The 24,451-nt window shown below is 41.6% G+C and overlaps 1 protein-coding gene across 3 annotated transcripts in view; it reads right to left on the bottom strand.

Moving 5' to 3' along the window:
* The window catches only part of akap12b (A kinase (PRKA) anchor protein 12b), a 37,625-nt gene that overhangs the window by 1,467 nt on the left and 11,707 nt on the right, over nucleotides 1-24,451 (bottom strand). Inside the window, exons 1-3 of one of the 3 annotated variants that reach the window (XM_077552716.1) lie at nucleotides 23,649-23,723; nucleotides 19,771-19,846; nucleotides 1,605-5,333 (exon numbers count right to left, since the gene is read on the bottom strand). In XM_077552716.1, coding sequence (XP_077408842.1) covers nucleotides 1,609-5,333; nucleotides 19,771-19,846; nucleotides 23,649-23,657 — 3,810 coding nt within the window. In that variant the 5' untranslated portion in view covers nucleotides 23,658-23,723 and the 3' untranslated portion in view covers nucleotides 1,605-1,608. Of the gene's footprint in view, nucleotides 1-1,604; nucleotides 5,334-7,633; nucleotides 7,850-19,770; nucleotides 19,847-23,648; nucleotides 23,724-24,451 lie in introns of those variants that run through there. The other 2 variants (XM_077552715.1, XM_077552717.1) reach the window with 2 other exon arrangements.

The following is a 24,451-nucleotide window of genomic DNA, read 5'->3' on the forward strand; positions in this document are numbered from 1 at the left end:
TAAATGACGTTTCTCAACATAGTTCCTTGCCACAAGATGGCGCCAAAGTGAAGTTTTTATTGCTTTAGTCTGAGCACAAAAACAAAAACTGGATCTGCGTTCCAGATAATAGACATAATTACACACGATATGCGGACCAACTGGCCGGATAATGTGTCAAGGTGTCCGCCATTTTGCTGCAGGCTTTACTAATGACGCTACATCACTGTCCTTATCAAACTCAAACAGTTGATAATGAATTGAATTGCCATTGAATTACCTTTCACTGGTAAAAGAAAGTTATTTTTTTAAAAATGTGTTTAGCCCATGTAACATTGGTATAACATCGTGCTACTTCCTTGCTCAAGCTAGCCCCAAACATTAGCACAAATAAAAAGTCTATTTGTTCTTGTCATTGAGTTTAAGTGTGGTGATTTATGAAGGTTATTCATCCTCAGGACAGGACTAAAGGAGGGCTGATTGTCTTTTGACAAAACATGAGCATGTCCTCTCTCTATTGGTTTGTCGACGCAGACATTGGATGAAAGGGCCTTTTTTCCCCCGTCAGGGGCCGCATCAAGGACACACAGTATGGCATTATACGAACCCCCATTTTTGGGGTTAGTAGTAGTGTCAGTTTTCCACACACAAATTGGTAATTCACTGAAGATTATTTTTGGTTATTTATTAGCTATATTTAATTATATGTTTATAAAAAATAGCTTTTTGAACCATATATGTTACTGTTGCACTATACTGCACGCATTAGTGTCTCTTTGAAAATAATTTTTCATAATTTTGTCATGGACATAATCATCTACCTGCCCCAAAGTGAGACGGACCGCTGTGGTGTCACCGTTCATTTTGCACATTTTTCCATACGCTCTACATGATTGTTACTATGAATACGCTACGTCGATAACGAAGTATTGTTGAATACAAACATTCATGACAGCCAATTAATAACTATTGGTGAAAGGGTGATTTTGCAAATGCTTATAGGTTGACTACCTCTGATGCACCAATTTTCCATAAAGACAGAATGAACAGAGCTTTAGACTCCATGTTTAACTAACATTTTCACTTTGTTTGGTCATCTTTGCCTCCACCATCCCTGATTTCTGCACTTCTCCACCTCTTTTTAAACAAACTGCAGTGCATTCAATAAAACAAGACATCGAAAACCATTAAAAAAAAAATGCTGCTCATAAAAGGACGTCCCAGTGTTTGGTACATCAAAGCTAGACAAGACGTTGACTTTAATGGGAGAAAGTGCAGATTCAGTGTGTCTGAGATAGATTGGAAGGAAAACTGATGGAAGAGGGGTGGTGGGAGGGAGGGATCATAATCAGTCTTTCAGCACAAGTTCATCTCCCCCTCACACACCACTTCCTTTTAAGACCCCGACCGACAAAGATGGGGTCAACAACAGCATTCCTACTTTGATATCAAAGGTTCCCTGGTAACGCAGCGCCTGAACAAAAGCTTCTTCATCTGGCCACAGGGCACCCCCCCAACCCCGCTAATAAAAGTAGAGCCCATTGATGTTTATATAAAAAAAAAAACACACACACATGAGAAACCCGTTTGATCGGTTAATGAAGGAATTCTGTAGTCCGCCTCACCTGCTCACGAGGCCGGTGTGATCTCTGTGGACGCGGGCTGGATCTCCTTCACCGCCTCTTCGATGACCTCCATCACCTGCGCCATGACCTCGGCGCACTTTGACGGTGTCCTCTCCTCCTCCGCCGGGAGACTTTCCGACTGGTCGCCCGCCGGCCGGTCTCCTTTGCCGTCCACGGGGCCGTTGCTGCCGAACTCCTCCGCCGCCTCCTCTTTGATTGAGTCCTCCTCGAGCACCTGTGCGGTCTGCAGGACCACCTGGACGGGCATGTGGATCTCCTTCTCCGATTGTGGTTTCTCTTCTTCCATTTCCTCCTTCACGGCCTCCAGTTTGTTATTCATCTGACTCTCGCCAACGATCTCCACGACTTCTTCTTCTATGGCAAATTCTTCGCTTGCGTTTACCTCCACGGCCTTCTTTAAACCCTCTTCGGAGGTCTCGTCTTCCAGTGCAGACCCGTTGAGGATCTCTGCCACCTCAATCGGAACGGTTTCGCATTCCATGGCAACGAAAAGTGTTTTTTCTCTGGTGACAGGGGTGGGAGTGTCGGTGACCACAAGGGTCTCCGCTGAGATCTCAATCTCCTTTTCTGTGGTCATCACTGCCTGGACCGGTTTTGCGGAAGCCTCTGGTGTTTTTGGCAGTTCTGAAACTTTATCCACAGCACCCTGAATGACGGACTCGGCAATGACCACGCTCTGGGCCTCAATTTGACCGGACTCACCACTGGTTTCTATGGCCTCCTTTGCCTCAGATATGTTGGAGCTTCCCAACTGGTCCACACAGGGTGAGCTGACGAGGACGACGGATTCTGTGACGACGCAAACCTGCTCACCTGGTTCTGTGGTTTCGCAGGCAAGTTCTTCTTCCCTGTTGGTTTTCACACTTGGCTCAGTGACTTCTCCGTTCTGTAAAAGCACGGGTATTTCCACCGTTGGCGTAATGGGATCGATCGGCGTATTGTTTGCCACATAGGTGTCGGTCTCGACAAGTTGCGACCCCAGGGAAGTGTTGACGATTCCGACGACTGGGTGCTCGGGTTCAACGCTCACGTCAGCGGTTTGGATGTCCAACACTTGGCACTGGGAGCTTTGGGCGGGTTCTATCTCAACGTTTCTAACTTGTTGAACTTGGGCGCTCAATAGTGCGTCTTCTGTAATGACAGCCTCCTCCAGTTTTAGCGACTCTTCTTCTACTATGACCTCCGTGCTGAGAGCGTCAGTGATCACAGAAACGCACTCTGTGATCTGAGTTGCAGGTTTCTCTAGAGCCAGTTTAGCAATCTCTTTGGTTCCCAGGCCGGTGCAGATGGCCATGGCCTCGTCGTGGGCGTGTGGCTCCAGCAGGTGGGGAGACTTGGAATCGGCGTGCTCCAAAGGTGGTTCCGTTTCTTCTGAGGCAATCTCAACTGGTGCGTCTTCGCAGATCACAGATGTCGCAGGTGGAACTACACTTATTTCGGCCTGAATGGCAGCCACGAGCTCCTGTGCATTTTCATCCTTGGGTCCCTTGGGCTCGTTGGTGGTGGTTTCCGAGGGAGGAGTTTGAGCAACTTCAGCTACAGATAATCTCCGTCCGACGGGTTTTGGGGACACGCCGCCGTGCTCGTCGGTGTCGGTGTCGACAGACTTGGGCGTGGCGATGTTCTCTGCTTCTTCTGTGATGTCGCTCAGCTGATCGTGCTTGTCGTCGCCTTGCTCCACCATGGCTGCGATCCATGAAGGGGATCTCTCATCGGAGGACACTTGGGCTGTGATCGCAGCTTCCTGGACAATCTCGTGCTGTGCATCATACTCTGAAAGGGGGACAACAGCCGGGGTATCAGAGTCCTCCTCGCTCTCGGTGGAGGCTTGTTTTTCAGCCTTTTTCTTCCTGAGACCAGGGAAGAACTTCCTCAGAGAGAATGACGACTCATCTTTTGGTGCTTCGCTTTCTGGCTGGACCTGTTCGGCACTTTCCTCGGTCTTCTCTTCAGATTTGGCCTTACTCTTTGGCATGACCATGCGTTTCAGAGTGTCCCAGGCAGACTCCCTTTCTGGTGGGCTACTCAGAGGTTCTGGGGAGGAGGCAGCTTCTTCTTCGCCTTCAACACTTTGAGGGTCAGCCGCAGCTGCCTCCGTCTTGTCCTCCTGCTCGCCCTCTTCTGCAGCTGGCGCAGGACTCTCCTCTTCGATCTTGGTTTCCTCATCGTCGGAATCTGAAGTCTTCCTGGTCCTCTTTTTGGGTCCTCCCATACACATCAGAGCTTCCCAGGAGACAGAAGTGTCCATTTTCTTTTTGGGTTCCTCTGTGCTGCTGACCAGTTTCTCTTCAGTATTTTCAGTCTTATCCTCATCCTCGCAGGGTTTGTCGTCCTTCGCTTCCTCCTTTACACTCTTATCTGCGAATGGAGCACTTTCAGAAGAAGACAAGGTTGCCGACTTTGCTGCTTTCTCATTTGTGACCTCCTCATCGCTCTCAGAAGGCCTTTTCACACGCTTCTTGGGTGTCACTAGTTTCTTGAAAGAAGACCAGGCGACGATGCCTTCCTTTTTCTTCTCTCCATCAGAGACAACTTCACCTTCGGCATCCTGTGTGGAGTCCGACTGAGCCATCCCTGCTTCAGCGGCATGCTCTCCTGATTGCTCTGGGGATGAGGGTCCACTGTCAGCTTTTGCCGCTTCTGTGGACTCCGTGGAGGACTGAAGTTCTGCTGCTGCTTGCTCGCCAGACTCTGTCACTTTCACCTCAGCATCTTTCTTGCTCTTTTTGTTCTTAGTTGAGAGTTTCTTCAAGCCGGCGCCAGTGAAAAGCTTTTTTAGTGGGCTTCCTTGGGGCTTTGTCTTCTCTTGTGAAGTTGTGAGTTCAGAGTCAGAGGTGACCTCTGCTGGAACCGTCTCTTCTTCTGCTTTTTCTTCTTCTGGCTTTGTTTCATCAGAAATGACCTCGGACTCTGAGCTTGGCTCGGGTTTAGCTTCCTCAGGTGATGCTGGGACCTCCTCTTCGGCTTTTTCTTTCTCCTGAGTTGTCAGTTTTTCTTCCTTTGGTTCTTGCTCCGCATCTGGCTTATCTTCCCCCTCCCCAGTTTTAACAGCTTCGTCCTCGCCAGCTGCCTCCTTTTCTTCCTCCTCTTTTGTCCTCTTAATGCTGGATTTCTTTCGCAGATTAGAGAAGAGGCCTGTACTAAACAGCTTCTTGAAGGGGGACAACGCAACTTCCTGGGCTGGTGGACTGGCCTCGCCCTCTTTCTCAGCTACTTCCTCTTTGACAGCTTCATCTGAGATTTCAGCAGCATCAGCAGGACCATCCGGGGTTTCAGATTTGTCGGTATCTTTTGTGACTTCAGCCTCAGTGTGGGGCGCTTCTACTTTGCCCTCTTTCTCTTCGGCAGTGCCATTCTCGTCCGCAGCAGCGGCCTCGTCTTTTGCATGTTCGTCAATTCCATTGACCAGGTCTCCATCCTTATCTTTCACCGTCAACAGCTTCACGGGCTCTTTCTCCTCACTCTTGTCCTTCTTCAGGGTGAACTTAAAGCCCACAAAGCGGAAGATCTTCTTGAAGCCCACTTCGCCCGTCTCGTCGGGCTTTTCCTCCGCCGCCTTCTCCTCAACGGGAGCGATGTCGTTGCCGTCGGGAGACTCCTTCTCCACTTTCTCGCCGTTCACGTGAGGAGCCTGCTCGTCCGTGTTGGTGTCCATGGTCTCTGAGGTGTCCTCCTTCTGAGCCACAGACACACCATCTGGCTGGCCAACTGAAATGATGAGGAAAGTTAAACAAATCAATATCATGTTTCAGCCAAATCAGTCGTTTATTTAGTAAAATGGTACAGTCCATTTTCTACTTTCTCACACCAGTCACCTGATACTCTGGGACTCACAAATGTCTAATTTGTAGATATCACGTTACCCGATTACACGTATTCACACCTCCTTTAAAGGAAAACTGTGGGAACTACCGTGTTCTTTTCCTTCCCCTGTCTTTAACAAGCAAAGCAGCCATAATTTGAACTCAAATTGCAATTCCAAACAAACCAAACGTGGGAAAGCATGGTAATTCCAAGCTACTGTTCTGTAGCGGTTTTGTCTCACACAAAAAAAATGTTGAAATGTTCCCACAATCCAAATCATAGCCGCACTGCATTCTTTGTATATTTTAGTGTTAGACGAGACAATACATTTTAAGGTTTTGAGGAAATTATGTAAAAACTGCAACATATTGTTAAAAAAAACGTGTTTTATTTTTAGGGAGGACGCGGCTAAATGGATGTACGGATTTGACCCAGCAAGGAATGTGTGCTATGTTATTCCAGGTCTCACTTAGCTCAGATAAACTGTGTTTTACATTTCTAAAAACCAAACAATGTGAGGCCTACAACCACCCTCTTTGAATTAAGTCCCCTTGACCCACATTCCAACACAGATGGGGAACCGCCTTCTTCAAGGCACAATACAATAGCCCTCTAACCCTTGCTGTGGCCTGTGAAAACAAGGGGAAAGGAGCGGTGGGGGCAGCAGTGGCGATGGTCACAAACTTGACAAGATTCAGCATATTTACAAAATAAAGTCGCGCCCGGGCGGCGGCGTGCCTTCGACGTGGACACGGGGTCCCTCGCGAGCGGGCGTCGTTTCAAAATGTGTTCATCAGCAAACAGACAAACTCAACTTGCCGCCTCCCCTTAACTCAAGTTGTAAAGTTCGGGTCAGACTTGCCGGATGAGGCCATGTGTATCTACACGGATCATAAAACTGGGAACCATGTGGATTTAACACACTGCTGGCATCTCTCCTGTCTTTTTGATCTCACTTTTTTGTTTTGTTTTACAGGCACACACAACACCCTTGGATTGGTTTGATTTAGGGTGAGGGTGGGAGTGGGGGGTGTCTGTGTATGCTTTAAATAACGACTTTACCACAAAGAATGTTTCTGGGATGAGACTGCAGGGGTTTGAGAAGGTGGATGGACGGGTTCTTTTTCTTTTGGAGGAGGCAGGTGGGGGTGGGGGGATGCTAAAAAACCTAACTTCCAACTTATTTCACATTTTGGGATAAAACAATTGGAATATTGTGTACAAATTGGGTAAAAACAGTATTATTGGATCACATGTCCCAAATAAAGCAATTTTAACTACTCCACTACTGCTGAGATATCAACGGAAAACTGACACTTGTTTACCAACTTTGTCTAAATGTATGCAAATCCCTATTAGGCTGACTTGTCTGGAGCAGCAGCAGCTATGCAAACAAAAGAAGTCAGTTAAGCAGAAAAAAAGAGGCCAACTCGGCTCTCTCACATCCCCCAGAACCGACAAAGACCCCCCCCACCTTCCACCCCCAATCTAAGGTGTGGTCAGAGTGTCTCCGAGGCGCCACTTTGGGAGGAGGGGTACTCATCTCATCCACAGTAATAAATCAGAAACTGCATTTGTGACATCCAAGGACAGCATCTGTCACTAACAATTGAGACAGACCCTAATTAATTTCAGGTGACCCTCTCTCACACCAGCCCCCACCTGCTCTTTGTGGTTTAAGACAAACAACCCCGCTGGGAATTATGATCCCGCTCATCTAATGATATGCTTCACATGACAAGAAAATAGGAGTTGAGAAATGGAAGCTTGGAGCGGAAAACCTCTGCTCATCTCGGCATATGATGAAAAGCAACTGTTGCTCTTCATTAATGCTATAAAGAGCCAAAATAATCCTTTGGGACCGCAGCCCACTGGGTCACTTAGAGTAACAAGTCTACACTGGGATGGATGCTGTTGTATAAGGAGAAACACCAACAATTAACAAAAAAATTACATGCATAGCAATGTCATTTGTTTTTTTTTTTAGATTATAATGACAGGTCTCTACAGTATAGTACTAAAACTAGAAGAAAGAGAGATGCACCGCTATGCAACCACACCCTCAGGACAACAATACGCTCAGCCATACTAATTCATGTAAGCAAAATCCATCACAATTTAGCACAAATTGAACTTACCTAAAAACAACAAAATACAAATCTTTATAAAGACACATTTTACAATATAAAACCAATGGAGCTTACCTGTTAAAATAATTGTTCCAAGCATTTGTGAAAGTACCCCCTAAAAATCCTGTTTTTTTTAAAATTAAGTGAAAAAAAAAAGACCCACAAAACTCAACAGAAATTGAAAAAAGTCTCGAGAGAAATCAATTCTCTGTGTCCCTTCACTTTTTCCGCGCTCAGCGCTTGAAGTTGCCGTTCTGCTGCTCCGTAGCCCGTGTGTGTCGAGAGGGCCGCCTCACACACATTTCAACAGACTGACACACATGTCACGTTGGGACCACCCCCGCCTCCCTCTCCCCACCACCCCCTCCTTTCTTCAGCTGTTCTGAATGAACCCCCCCTTCCACCTTTACTAGCACACACCCTCCCTCTAGTGCACTTCCGCCCCGGCCTGACTGCAGCTCATCATCATGCACTCTTTCAAGGAAGTGACCCCTTTTTATGGTAAGAACAAAACTATTGTATGTGATCAAACCGCATGGAAAACACCCCACCCCCAAAACCAAATCCTTCTGACACGCAACGTCTCCTTTTCTGACCTTAATACCCATGGCTGTCTCCCCAAAAGACATACTGGCACAGACTGGCTGAAAAAGTGGCCGACCGTAACGTTTCTCTTTCACGACATAACCTTCCTGCTTTTGTCTGAATGGTGACATTTTCAATGGTTTTAATGAATACACACAATAAAGTTTTCAGTTGAAGTGTTTCAAATTTTAGCCGATTTAAAATTGGCCGAAAAAAACAAAACAAAATGACAGATCTCAAAGCTATTGAGTTCAAGTCGAGCCTTTTATAAGTTTTAGCCAGGGAAGTCACAAGTCTAAAATTGCAGACTTAAATCAGACTCCAGTTGGCCAACATCGAGTCGGGCTAGTAGTTAGCATAGTGTACATACATGAGTCTTCAAAATTTTACAACGCTCATCTTACAATGTTCCACAGGCCAAAACCAAGGTACGAATGGTGTTGGTGGGTTTTTTTTTCAAGATGGCAGCCGCCCCATGTAAATGCTAACGAGCCCCGCTCAATGACTTCAATGCAAACACATTAAATTCGGCATTTGTGTGAGGTGGGGACAGACGGGACGGAATGCAGATAAACGCTGATGGTAAACAGCGTCGTAGTCGTGATCTGTAATCTTCCGCATTGTCCCCAAAGGAATGTGCGAATTTGCGAGTGCGGGTGACAACAGTAATTTGAATCAAGTGCCGTCTTGCGAGCCCAAGTCATCCGGATACGCGTCGACCTTATCTCGCATTTTTCAACACCTTTCCAATATCGACTTAATTTCGCTGACGCAATTTCCTGTGAGTGAAACTGGTTGGAACGCTGTAGTTTGCAAGGCTTATTATCAACAGAGCGTGAGTCATGTGACTTGACTCAAGTAAAGTTGGCAATTTTAGAAACTGAAACTTCTAAAGATTCAACTTCACAGTTGAGATAACTAATATCTGATCAAACAAACTACATCCCATTTTGGTTATGCTTTTGAGTATTGTTATGTTGTTTGTCTATTTAAGTGTTCAAATATCCATCCCTTAAAAGTTAACAAAAGCACCACATGCTAGATGCTAATTGTTAGCACTGCAGTCTATGGTGTCTCCCATTGTGTTAGCATTAACCTAGCCGATTATAATTGAAAGTTATGTGGTTGTTATAAATACACAACATGCAATTTTCTTTGTTTTAGGTTTGGATTGAAAGTAAAATTTAAATTAGCGTGGCATTATAAAGCTTAAAACCTCTTTTTGTAAGAATTGTTCTCCAATATATACTGTTTGTAATGACTAAAAGTGGAAGTCAACCCCAAACATTATTATTTATTTATTTTTTTACAATAATATGTTCTTTCCAGTCCAATTGGTCTAAATATGGTATTCAGGTTAATATTGTGCTAGCGGAATATGAGTTAAGCAGCAAAATCCATCCGTTTTTATCCATATCAGGGAGGCGGCCATTTTGCCACTTGCTGTCAACTGAAGATGACATCAATGTTGCACAGGTCTCAGGCAACAACCAATCACAACGCGGATTCAGTAAACAGGTGCACTGTGATTGGTCGTTGCCTGAGTCCTGAGCAAGTGTGATGTCATCTTCAGCCGACAGCAAGTGGCAAAATGGCCGCCCCCCTGGGATGGATAAAAACAGCTGGATTTTGCTTTATAACTCATATTACAAAAATGTAATATTAATCAGAATGTCATGTTTAGACGAGCGAGGTCACATATAACATATTATTGTCAAGAAATGTTTGAGGTTGACATCCAGTTAAAGAACAAGATTGAATGACTTAACTCAACTTAGTTGGGATTCAACTTGATTTTTGCCAAAATAACATGGGAGTGTCAATATGTTACATTCTATTAAATTCAAACGGCAATAGACTGACAGCATTTTACCACGTGTTGAATCCCATTGAAGCGACTTATTCAACATGACACACCACTGAGGCTTCCAATCCATGCGGTGACACATGAAGTAAATATGCCACTCTGCACAAGCACTGTACAGTTTGTAAGTGAGTCACACAGCAAAGAATGTATCAAAGTTGATGGTGGGAGTACATGGCTTGAACCCCGCAACCTATCCGCTCAATCTTCCTTTCACGCCCCAACTTCCTCCATTTGACTCATGCGTGCCTACACTTCTATACATGCTCTGTCCATTTCATTCACACACACGCATGCATGCACACACACACCACAGCGTCAGCTACATTTTTCTGTCTTTGTTTGAGTGTAGCAATATATAAAAAAAGGGATGGGCGAGTACCGATACCAGTTATCATGTTGGTCCAATATTTGTCTCTATTTTGATAAATCTAATCCAATGTTTACAAAACACTACAGACACTTATGTTCATGCTTTATGGTTATGTACTCCGGTTATGTATTTCTGGACTAAAGTCTTAGAAAAACTTTCCGCTATTTTGGACTGTAGGATACCTTTATCTCCAAACTTGTGTTTGCTAGGTGACCTAACAACAATTGACTTACCACATAAACAATTTCAATCTACACTTGTAGCCCTTACTATCGCTAAAAAAACAATTCTTGTTAACTGGAAAAATAAACAAACTCTGAATATCGACCAATGGTCTAACCTCCTCATAAATCACATTTTAATGGAAAAAATATCTGCCTCAAATAAAAACCAAATATCAAAATTTATAGAAACATGGTCTACGTATATAGAATTTTTTTAACCTAATTCTGGTTACTTAATTCTGTCTGTTAGCGAGAGACACCACATCGTGTTAACTTACATTGATGTTTCTGCATTTGGCAATTTATTATTATATTATATTATTAGTATGGGATTTTTTTTAATAGGTTTTAGGTGAACTGATGAATACACACGCACATACACATACTCACCCACATACAAAAAAAAAAATATATATATATATTTTAAAAAAATTATAAAAAAAAAAATATATATATTTTTTTTTTTAAAAAGGAGAGCAATGATGATGTCAATACTGAGCTCTCCTTAAAAAAGAAAAGAAAAAGAAATCTAATCCGCGTAATCCTTCCAAAGTTTAGGGGGTGAATTATTTAGACAAGTGGGCTATTTTTTCCTTGAAGCTGCAGTAAAGTAATATAAAAACAAAATATTGGGTCCAGTGGAGGAATGTTTGAGGAGGGATCTTGAATGGTTGCGTGGGTGGGGGTGCAAGGAGGAATCGCGAGAGTGGGGTCGGGGTGAGGGGACATTCAGGGCAGTTTGGGTGGAGGCGCTTTTTGTTGCCTGCAAAGACGGGCCATGACATCATCTCAGACTCGGGACACACACACACAAAAACGGGCTCCCACTCCTGCTCTTTTCCAAGAAGTGTCTCGACGACATAAACGGCGGAAAAGGGAAATGAAGTCGACGAGTGTGCGAAAGCGCTCAAGATCACAGAGAGTTTTCGTCTCTCGTCCTTTCACACGCTCCTGAAGCCACTGTCCGGCACTCTCTTAAGCATTCTATCACTCCACTAAACAAGCCCCCCCCCCCCCCTCTGCAGAATTTTAAATGGTTTTTTTTTACGGGTTTTTACAGTATACAGGTCAAGGTTATCCCATTCAAGCCTTCACTCAGACCGCTCCTCTCATTTGTGTGTGTCCAACAATGTCAGGCAGGAAGTACAATCATCTTTTGACATCACAGATTCCTCTTCCTGTCGCATGCTTCCTTGGTTGTACTTAATTCTGGACACATCCATGCACGTTTCCTCAACAGTACGTGACATTGTTTAGTCAGATAAAAATCTATACTTAAATTCTTACGTCACAATTTGTCCTCTGTCGACGAACGCTGTGAACTAAAGTGAACCTCCGTTTATCGCATAGGATACATCCAGAAAGCATGTTTGCTTCAAGATCTCCCAGTTGAAGTTTAATGTAAAACTTGCGTATAAAATAACATTGTACATTTAAGCACACTCAAACAGATTTAACTCACTCACTCCCAGCCATTTTCACTGAAGCAACCCCCTTCGCTCCCGGCTGTTTGACTGGATTTTGACTGATTTCGCAAGGCCCACAAAATATTGTGTTCTAATGTTATAAAAACATGGAACCTACCAAAACAAACATTAGAGTCCCTTTTATTCATCAGATTTTTTAAAAATCCATTTCCATTTTGCGGCAATTAGCATTAGAATATAGCTAAGTTTCATCATTATTCATAAATCTGTTTAAAACCCTGGGGGGAAAGAGTTTTTTGCAACATGACCCTGGTTGATCTCTTATACTCTGCTGCCATCTGCTGGCCGTTTTTGTAATAAAAATGGCTGCATCAAAACCTTCTCTATGCTCTAGCATAAAAAAAACATAAAATTGTTTTGGGACTATGGTAGTAATATTTAAAATAGTACATATTTATACGTTTTTGGGAGCAAATTAGTTAAAACCCCCTTCTTTTTTTTCTTTTTTTACCGAATGAGAATGCAGAATGGTGATTCTGGCAATTATGCCTAATGCTGTGGTAATAAGAGTTGAGTTCCAGAAAGGAGTATATATTTAGCCACAGGGTTGCCATCTGTCGTCAGTTGCCTCAACTTTTTTTTTTTTTACCACATTCCAGAAATGTTTGCCTCTGCAATTTGGACAGTTGTTACTTAGCAGGAAAAATTCTGATCATATTTCCGGGCAAAATTGTCAACAATTTAGACTTGAGACTTTGTAGTTGACCTCATTGACATTCAAACAGGGTTGACCCTATTTTGTGCTATCAGACTATCCCCCCCCCCCCCTTTATAAAACAAGCCGTTTAACCCCAAGCATATGCTGGGGAACGGGTTAATATGGCTTAATGTGAGCTGCTACACCAGCTCTATTTCATGACTTAAATTAATTCTACTACTTCGACGTGCCTGATCCTAACGAGTTATTCAATGTCTCACGAGGGTATCAAATATGAATAGGAATGCCAACAAATTTCCCCGATTCAAGATTCATAGAGAAGCCCCCTAAATGTGATGAGATGACGGTATTGTTGAGGGTGGGAGAGTGGGGGTCTACTATAGAAGGAGAAGGAGGGGTGGGCCACATTCCTCTTCCATTCTCTCGAGCCTCCTTGTGCCTGGGGGAGGTTAGGGGTTGAAGCGGAGGAGATTAGGTTCCCTGATGCCGGGAAAGATGAGAGAGCAGCGCCCGCAGATACGAGAGCGCCCTGGGGAGGTTCCAGACTTTTGACGACTTTTAATACCCAAATTTTAATATTTGTTCCATAAAATGGTATTCATTTTTCCCTGCATTCTATTTTTTTCATTTGGTTGCCATTCTTTTCCAGTGCGTGAATGTTTGTTTTTGCCCAATCAGATTTCTGCCTCTATTTGTTGCCATGTAAATCTAAGCTTGGTTGATTTTTTTTTGCTGCTAGGAAAAATTTGAAGTACAACTCGACTGATTTAGACGTCAGAGGTTGATGAGCTAATATAAACGTTGCTACTGTAAAAACTGGCAAGAAGACAAAAAGGCCAATCAGTTGGGACAGCCGATGATAAATGCCGGCTTCCTAATAGAGGTTCCACTATCTCGTCTTCTCCTGATGGGCATCCCTCGAGCACCCTCTTCATAACGAACAACTAAATAAAACATGTTGCTGAGACGGACGGACACGACGATGATGGATCTCGTGGGGGGCTGGCTTGGTGGGTGGGACCGAGTACTCCGCTGAAATGAACTCGCCAACACTCTCCTCAGTGATGTATCCTGGCTCAAGAGGGAAGTAAAAGCACTCTTGATGTCTGATCATCATAAAAGCGTTCAGACCGAGCGTTGCTTGAGCAAAAGACGTGATGCGGGGGGTGAAATGAGCGCCGTCAGCTGGAATGTGAAAGCAATACGGGCAGAACCGCGACTGCTTTGCGTTACGGTGACGTTTTCAGCATTGGCGGACGCCGCACATGGCTTCATTGAAGGGAGAGGCCGCATATTTTAGGACGATGAACATAACACTCTTGTGCTCCTCAGCCAAGTCTGAAGAAGTCCATCTTGGAAGAGATCCACGGCCGTACAGTTTGAATGATGTCTTTACCCTATTTTCAACAAGACAAAGTGCAATTTCTGCAGGAATTGCGTGGGAATGCTGAAAAGCTGAATGCATGTGCTCAAATCATTTCAGTGAAATTAAAATCCATTTCCTGATATGATAGTCAGTTAGCATAATGGCAATGGATATATTTGCAGGAGGGATTCGAACTTGCGACCTCCTGGTTACTGGACAATGCATTTAATCAACTGTGCCACTGAGCAGTATCAGACAGCTGGTAATGATCATAAGTTGTATGCATAGAAGTGGGCGTGGAAAGTGTCAGTCCCATTAAAAATAAAAGGGCAAAAGTTGATTTTTAATTTGAAATTGTGCAATTATGGAATCAGGCGATACAATCCCAGAAAGGCATGAATTTATGAAGCAAATTTGAACGGTGTAAATCGTATGTATTCGGTGGGAGTTATTGCACGGCAAAAAAGTGTGGAGAATAAAAAAATCACAATAACATTTAAGCATTCCCACAATAATGTGATAAAAAGATCTGGAGGGGTACTAGGGTTAGGGGTTACAGATTAGGGTACATTTATGCTTTGGAGTTTGTTGTAGGGTCTTCGGGTTGGGAGCTAGGAGTTTAAGGTACAATTATGGTTGACTTTTTAGGATTTCAGGTTTTGAGTTAATGGTAGGGTCAGGATTCGGGGACTGGGGTAAGGGTTTAGGGTTGAAAGTTAGGGTTTAGTTTACAGTTACTGTTTTGAATTGAGTTTTTGTGAGTTTGGGTTAGGAATCATATTGACACCTTGAAAAAGACGAGCCTGTTATGTATGCAAACTTCTCTATCAAGTAGGATTATTTTTTATTTTTTTGCCTCAAACTAAGCATGGAACACATGTGGGCGATGGCTCACATTTAAACATTTACAGACCATTTTAATGATAAATGATGTCCAGCAGACCTGCGAATGGACTCAACTGTCGGCACATCTTCCCAAAAATCACAGAGTCAGCACTCGCTTTGCCTCCCCCCACCCAATAATCAACATCTGTCCACTTGTGCAGCCTGCAAGTCATCAGGGAGGGACGCGCAAGACTGGAGCCAATACATTACATCGACGACGTCATTCTTTGGACTCGCTCGGCACACATGAACTCATCAGGCTGCAGTCGCTCTCCTCGCCGCCAAGAAGCATCCCCGTCGTAGCCCTCCGTCAAAAATGTGTCCTCTTTTATTATTCATGATGTTTCCTTTTGTCTATAAACTTGTAAAACTATAAAACCATCAGCTACGTATTTAATGTTGCATTCCACAAAACCGGGAAGTTGGATATTTCAGACCCTCGACTCGGTAAAAGCACATTAGAATGCAAATCATGAGTTGGTGTTCGTGGAGTTCGAAATCGGGGTAAATGCTGGAATTGACTGAAATACATGACGAGTCTAAAAATATTGGATCCAATGAGAACATTTCTCATTCAAACAAGAAAAAATTCTAGTTAGAACAAAAAAGGTTTTTTTTCTTTAGGGGCTCCGTAGATGTATAATAAAATAGCAAGAAAAACAAAAAAGTTTCAATATAAGTTAAACGTCACACAACTATGATTTTACGCTACATACGTAGCTGAAAAAGATATCAACCATGACCAAAAGCAGCTGCATACAATTTTCACATTTATCCATAAAAATGTAAACAAAGGCTCCTATTTGCTTTGTTTTGATCGTCTACATAGCAGAGCAGAGGCATCGTGACCTAGTTTAGGTCGACGACACACATACTTTGATAACATTTGACATAACTTTTTAATTAAATTCCACCTATAATGACTAATAAGTTTCCCATTACATACGTTAATCTGCTGTTTGCTTTCGGACGAAGGATTTGATACGAGTAGAGAGCGTTTGAAGAAAATCTGAGTTTTTAAGACATTTGGTCAAGCTTTGACCTTGTAGAGCAGCGTTGACAAGGTATCGAGTTATACATGCTCTGCCGATACTCATAACCAAAGGTAAAATATTTTCACAATTTAGCAACACTCATATGGCTAGTAAATGAAATTTTGTTTGGGTTTGAAAGACTCCTAGAATTGGTTAAATTAGCCCTAAATTGGAATTGGCCCTACTGGTGTCTTTTCAAGTTCATTCTAAGCACCCATGGAAAAGACCAAATTGGCCCTAAAATAACCGCTTTTAACAAAATGGCGTACTTCCTGTATCTTTTCAGCCATGTTTTTTTTTTTTACCAAAGTTTTGAGTACTGGGGAGTCTTCAAAAGGCGGGTTTTGTTAGCCTAAGAATAATAATGACGAGGAAAAGTGATCAGCGTGTACCGATGTGTGTTGTTTTCTTTTGCCCTTTTGATGTGAAGCCTTGCCTTTTTGTTGTTTTTGGCTGTTATCAGGTAGATTGTACTTCCTGTCTCCCACAGTGACAGTTTATCAGCTTCTACACTGGAAGTACTGGGATACCTTTCACTCTATCTCTCTTTGTGTCAATCACTCCCTTCCCTTTCATTGCCCTTGATCCTTCTTGCAGCCTTGAGGTTTCTTTTTTTAACAAGCTCATTGGTTTTGTATGTATGGAGAACTTTTTTTTTTAGCTTTTAGTGAGGCAAAACTGTGCACTAGTTGACAACTGTGCGATACTAGAATTACTAGTGAAGCGCTACATGCTAACTAGTAGAACTTCATAACAATACTAGGATAGGTTGAACATCTGCACATTTTTTGTAGTGGACGCTAAGGGGATTAAAGTCGAATCTATATGATGTAGATTTTTTCCCCAATTCATTATTGTTGCAGCGCTAGCAGTAGTTTATGTATTACTCCTGAATGGTGTTTCAATGAGAAATCATGCCACCATTGTGTGTGTGTGTAACATTGTACAATTCTTCTATTCCAATCGGAACTGCCTGTTTTGTGCTAAATTAGCATGGTATGCTATGTTTGATGCTACGTTAGCTTAGCGAATGTTAGCCTACAATTTATGTTTGTGAGTAGGGCTTGTACTGTTTTCTTGTGTCCGCCTTTGTGTCCGAATGCATTGTGAATGTATTTATCTTGGTTAATGTGCCTGATTAGTTTTCCGAAATACATTTCAGTCTGTTTTTGTTTTGTTTTAATTATTTAATATTTTTCACACAAGTGTCGACCATACTTATCTATTTAACTACAGACCGCAAGTATTTGTGCTCCCTCTATTCTTTACTGTCATGATGACATTTCATGCGTGGATTACAGCCGGCCACGCGTTAGGGTCCTGCCAAAAGTGTCGCATTATGTCTGGGCCCGAGCACTCGGATTGATTAAAGTTATGATTATGAACACGTGTCAGGAAATGAAAGGGAGTAACAGAAGGTCTCTGGTGTAATATTGACATTTCTAACTGTCGTCTTAACGTTTCATAAGATTGAACATGTTGGACTTGGAAAAATGTAATTCCCACTTGAGACAGTTCTCGGGGTAAATAACAACAGAGCAACATGGGAGGTGTCCATACTACAGTATGTGATCTGAAGTTACTTAAAGCTCTTCCATTTGAAGTCTATACTAAAACTTACACATACACTGTACATATAAACAACAAAAAAATGTTTCACCAAAATATATAATTTCATCTCGCGAAAGTCTGCTAGCATCATGCTAGCATCATGCTAACATATATAACGAACCCCACCGTAGACGGGGAAAAATAGAAATTAGCATATGCTATGGAAATTAGCATATTGTAAATGTAACGTAATTAAAAACTTTTAAACAAACAGTTCAATAACTCGCTTCCATTGACAAGCGGCGTCATCACCTCATCCAATGTGAAGCTGCGCATGAAAAAGAGGGTGTCGTGTTACTCTAACAACGGACAGCGCCGCTTAATGAAATAGCTTATTAAAGTGCTTATTTGAAAGAGCGGTATGAGACATTTCTCTGCGTTTTAAGTCGTGTTGGGTTACCGCTTTCCCTTGGGCCACGGCGTATTATGAAGCACGCAGGCTTGCTTTGCGCCGGGGCCCGGGTCACGGCCTGCTAAATATTTAGGGAGGGTGTATACACGCCCCTGCGGCCCTCCCAGACAGAGCTTGACACAATAGCAACGGCAAAAGATAATAAACATGTGCAGCTGCGGGGACGGAGCACCGCAGGTTGAGGATGGCGCCTCGCAATCATAATATATTGGACGCATTAATCACCGGCTCACATGTCTCATATCCAATCTTTGTTTTTATCTTTGTACAACCTTTATTTGAAGCCATTTTTTGTGCAGTGACATGTTGGCTGTTTCATACAAGGAAAATGCAGGTTGAGCTCAGTTCACTCTGTTAGATCTATCTTTCAATAATTTTGCAAAGAAACACCCCATTCATTGTCCCCGCAAATTTTGCGCACCCACCCCCAATGATATTATAGTGATATGATTTTTTTTTCAATACTTTTTTTATGAGGTGAGCTAAAGCTTTTTTGGTTTGTTTAAAAAATGTTGTTGGTGCGGAAAATGTTGAACCTTGAGCACTACCGAGTAATTTTTTTAGGCAGATATCGATTCTGATATTGAGCAGAAAAAAATTACAAAAACGGATTAATCGACCGATTAACTAAAAAAAAAAATCATAGGCCGATATTCTACTGTGTAGATGTTTTCCAAAAATTCAACATAATTTCTTTATTTTAACAAAATTGTTCATTTTGAAAGATAAAAAGTGTAGAGCGTCCCCAGTATCAGCACAATCATTTATAGAATAAAGTGGAAATTTAAATAATTTGGGGGTTTTGTCAGGGTTCGTAGAAGGTTTCAAAAAATCTTCGCAGAGAGTGAAAAATTGTCTGAACATGTTCAAAATTTCTTTGCAACAAGTAAAAACTGCTTTCGGTAGCCTTTTACTTGCTTAGTTTTTAATTTAGTTTAACACATGGTGATGACCTGGGGAGCTCCCTTCAATTTTTTTAATATAAATTTTAAACAAAGCTATCTATTCCTTATCTATTTAAAATTAAAAAGAAAAAAACCCTGAAGATTTGAAAAGTTGTTTTAAAAAACATGCTTGACTGTAATATTTTTCTCTTTTAAACTGCAAATGAATGTCGGTTTGAAATATCGGTTATCGGCCTCCTTGACTCCTAATACTTGGTATCGGTATTGATCCTGAAAAAAACAAGTCTATCACTAATATACAATGAATAAGACATGAATTAGAGGCAGTATATTTTGCTGTTTCACATTTGTCCTTTAGCATTTAATTTTACAACACAGACAAAAATCCGCAAAATTTTGACTTTTTTATTTTTATTTTTGCTGATTTATTTTTGGGTGGGGAGGGGGTCTTTGAATTTCATTATCTTCATCTTATGTTGTAATGTGTTTTTGAAAAAACAAGTGGCGACAATCTGCAATTACGGAAAAATACGAGTGATTATCAGCCGATTAAACCGGCTGGCCGATTAATCAGCGTTCGGGTCATAGTTGAACCTTTCACGGGGAAAAGTGTGCATGTTGAAACTTTTCACTATTTTGTCTGGTTCATGCGAGGGGGAAAAAAATGCTCCTTTCACTCTTTTACAGTAGAATGATGTGTATACATTTTATGAATAAATGCTTGAAAAGTGTGAAGGAAGATTAGCGAGCACATCTTGCACTACATTTGCACAAGACTGGGAACACGCACACAAAGACACGCACACACCTTTTGCCAGTGTGTTGTCTTCAGAGTGTCCACTCAGACTGGTCAGGCTGGAGATTTGTCCATTCTTCTGCAGGGGCTGAAAGAACAGGAAGAGATATTTCACTATAAAGGCTGCACCATTTCCATTTCTAAGCTGTCCTGGAGCTTGTCAGTTTAGCTTGGCATGAGACTAAAGGGTACAAACCCGAAAGATAAATGACTTCCTTGGTAAAAGTGCATTTTTTTGGTAACGTGTGTAAAAGATCGCTACGGAATGCAATGGTTTCATCCCAACCGCTTTTGGGAAGCTCCAAAACAAACAGTGATATATACGTATGCGCATATGTTCAGCTGCTCAGTCCAAAACCAGAATCGTTAAAACTGTTGTTTTTTTTTGACAGGTGCAAATATTCTGGAAGTACATTCCATCAGTTGTGACTCCACCTCTAATAGTTCATTCCAGATGCCTGGGAATTTGGAATATTTACGACATCCGACTGTAGATTAAAAAAAAAAATCTTTGGAATGCTGCTCGATGTTGAGGACAAGTACACGTTCCACAACCTCAGTGAGAAATCGCAGGAATTTAATGTGACGAAAACATGTGTAAAATGTTCCTGATAAAGACAAAGCTATAGCCACGTAGGAACCCGAGCACCGTGTAGATAGATGCAGGTGGCACCACGAGTATTTATGCTCGCTCCACATACAGTACTTTGACATTCGACTTTATATAAAATGTCAAACTAGCTAGGTTCCACAAGTCCAATGACTTTGCGGACAAATACTAATTCCAGTTACTTCCACTGATCTTTACATTTTACTCTATGTGGAATACTATTGGTGTTCCACAAGGCTCAATACAAGGTCCACTATAATAAATAAATTTATTAAATACAATCAATAAATAAATACAATAAATAAATAAATAATAATAATAATAATAATAAATAAAAAGTTCCTGTCGGAAAGCTAGACACAAGGTTAATAAAGGTCAATGAACTAATTTGCAGAGCGTAGCAAGAACATGTCATTAAAAAGTACACACTTACTGTTTAACCATTTGACTTTTATATTTATGAACTCCCTACCTGTACTTTATTCACGTAGGTTGCGACTCACAAATTCAGTTTACATTTTTACTGTAAGGAACAGAATCGTGCCATTGGAAACCGAGGACCTCCTGTTGCTATATGACAAGCGGAGGCTGGAATAAACACATCAGTGCATTCCACAAGCATAAAGTATTTTGGCTCCTGTGGCAAAAAGACAAAAAAACTAAAAACAAGGCTGAAAAAGGAATCTCTGTTGGATTGCGCTGAGAGATGCAGCAACAGGCTCTTTTCATTATGAACACATACGCACAAGTACAGTATGTTAACAAGTTAACAAGACACAGCCCCAACTCCGAACAGCCTTATCAAGTGAGTCAGAGAGTGTTTCCTCCTGGCAGCGAGCATCTGCAAAGTGACGGTTGCACAATAGTCATCCAGGAGGGGAGAGGCAACCGGAGCCTCCCCGCAGGGCCGCGAATCCAGCTAATGGAGCACTCGGGCACAAAGTCTGCCAGGAAACACGTGGAAAATGACACCTTGCAGGAGACACCCTGCTTGGGAAAAATGGTAAGGGGGGATGCTAAATGATGGGACAATGGGGGAGAAGCCTACATTTGACATTTGTGTAATATTGCGGCTATGGGTAGTCAGTGATGGGAAATAAAGTTAAAATAATCGTTACTATAACCTGGTGCCATTTTTTTTTCATTGTACAAGAGTAAAGTTACAATTTTAGAAGTTATAAAGAAAAAAATGTGCTCTATGTGAATAAAGTTTTTAAAAATTTTCAAGAATAAAATTGCAATTTTAGAAGTTATAAAGAAAAAAAAGTGCTCTATGTGAATAAAGTTTTTAAAAATTTTCAAGAATAAAATTACAATTTTAGAAGTTATAAAGAAAAAAAAGTGCTCTATGTGAATAAAGTTTTTAAAAATTTTCAAGAATAAAATTATTTTGCTAGTGAAAAGTAAAATTTGCCTCGCAACACAAAACAAAGCAAAGGAAAAATATACAAAATAAAAATAACAACATTTACAAAAATGAAAATCAGCCAAGTGACAGTGTGCAACTCCAAAATATTAATATGTTAGGGCAAATTCTTGGTTTATCCTCATAAGTTTCCATCTTCGAAAATTCACGGAATTTTGCAACCCCCCCCCCAAAATTTTGGTCCTTTTCCAGCCATCAGCATGTTGGATCAGATCTACTACGCAATCTATCTGGTGGACCTCTGACCTTGCAGCGACCCCATCCTTATAGTCCATCCCATGACTTTCATTCCCAGGATTCCTCACCTCCCCCACCCCCATTCTTTGACATTCCAAAGATTCCCCCCCCAACACCTGACTCAGCTCACTTTGTCAGCACATATCATCCAAATGGTCCCTCCTTGGACACCAACTGCCCCAAAGGCGTGTCTTTAAGGGAACGATATGGCCAACAATGTGACATGAAAAATATCTACAACTAAAAAATTTTACAATTTGTAAAAAAAAAAAAAGTGATCTTACAAGAATAAAAGTCATATATCTTCAGGAAAAAAATATTACGATGAATGTTGTCGTTTAATTTAAAAAACAATAATATGATAGAAACCAATCGCAATATTATGACTTTTTTTGTGTTAAGTTTATTTATTTATTTTTCTTTGTTTTGGTGTGTTACAAATGTGATGTGTCGTCTGCATCAGACAGCTAAATCTTGACAATTGTTTAAATTGTTTTGACTTAATCTTCAAGAAAATCCTGCTTGCTTTGATCACGTTTCTGAACCGTGCGAAAACCTGACGTTGAATTATTTTGTCAGGCAGAAAATGTGGAGGTTTGGCGGTCAGCTGAGCATTTTTTTCTCCTGTCTCCGTGGCCAATGTGGTGCACCACAAAGACCAAAAGACAGACTTAGACCGTTAACATCTGCTCTGGGAAAACTTCCACAAAGAAACCAGGATGGGTCTATTCTTCTTTTTGCGCACTCATCTTCTTGATTTTGAAAAACATACTTTTGTCTTGTAATAATACAAATATTTTTGTAAAACTATGACTTTCCCCCCCCACTCAAATATACAACTAGAAGTGCACCATGTAAGAAAATAGCCACGGCACACTCCCATTGTTTCCGCTGGACTGAGCACCACGAGACAATGATCTCCTCTCTCATCGCACTCTTCTCTCACTGCTTCCATTTGTTTGTCTTTGATTGTGCCGGGCCTCATTTACTTCTTGGCTACAGCAACGCTGACGACCGTCTGTCTCCGAAATCAATCCGCAACGGCCGGCAGAGGAGATTTATGTCCCCGAAAGCAAACAAAGAAGTGGGGAACGCTAATGGAAACCAAGAGGGCAGCTGTTAAATGCTCCTGTCTATCAATCGGAGACGAGCTGGGTTGTCTACTGCGAATGGGTGGCGACCAGTCCAGGTAAAGTCAGGTGATAAGTAGGAGTAAACAGGTTCTGTGTGGAGTCAGATGTTGTACACAGTGGCTGGCAATTTGGACTACAAAACAAATTGAAAAGTGCTACTATCATTAGCATGGTTGTTAGCATGGTGATCGGCTAAAAACGCATAACAGCTAACACCATGCTAATCTTTCAAGAGTCTTATCAAAAGTTTATAAATCACTTTTGCTTTCTTGTTTAAAACAGTAGACCATGGAGAAACATTTTAAAGAAGAAAATTGTTTTATTTAGTAATAACTTGGCACAAAAGTATGAGCTATTGTTGCTAAGCTATACACTAGCTTTCTTGGTATTTTTATTTTCACTGCGTATAAGAAAGTTGTCAAATACACACAAGTACCAGTACTGGTATTAGAGTACTAAATAAATAAGAATGGTTTTTTCTCACCTTTAGCATGGTTGTTTTTATGGCTGAGAACCTTTCAATACTTGAACCTGTTAAGGTATGTGCTCTCAAATACAATGCGTAGCTAACTGTATGCATGTTTGTTACATAACAGTGTTCCTTTGATTCTTTGTTGCTTTATAATAAATGTCTTACTTCTTCCACACTGTCAGAGAGGCAGCTTTGTTAGTAGTTATTCATCCATCTAATAGCAAAATTATCGGTTTGTTAATCCTGGAAATAGTCGTACGTGATACAACAGCTGCATAGTACCACTCAACCAAAACAGCCACAACGTTTTTTTTATATTGAGGAGATAACCCCACACCTGTAGCTTAAGTGGAAAATGGAAGTTGAACCTCACTCCCCCGCGTCCTCCCTATCAGCCACCAATCTATTATCTCTGACCCGTGTACATCGTGAAGATGAAAGCCTGACAAGATCCCTTCAGGGCACGCTCACTCTTTCCACAAGCCATTAACTCACAAATGTTGTACAAAAAGTTCGGAAAGAAACTCGCACTTATGGACATTTTAGAGAATGTCAAAATAAGTTCATCTGTAAAAGTGATTGCACATTGGCCAATACGAAAATGTCCCCTGAAAGCTGAATATCACGAACCTTTTATTAGTGGCTGAGTTTCAAAAGGTTTTGTTTAAATTAGTAGTATTAATTTGCTTGATCGTGATTACATTTCACGAGTGTGAAATTGGGCTTTGAAAAAGGCTTTCAAACAAAAAAAAAAATTAATCGAGTTAGCATGATTTGCTATGTGGATTTGCGCAAATATTTTCAGATAAAACAAC

Source organism: Vanacampus margaritifer, chromosome 19, assembly GCF_051991255.1.
Source record: "Vanacampus margaritifer isolate UIUO_Vmar chromosome 19, RoL_Vmar_1.0, whole genome shotgun sequence".
In the NCBI taxonomy this organism is placed as follows: domain Eukaryota; kingdom Metazoa; phylum Chordata; class Actinopteri; order Syngnathiformes; family Syngnathidae; genus Vanacampus; species Vanacampus margaritifer.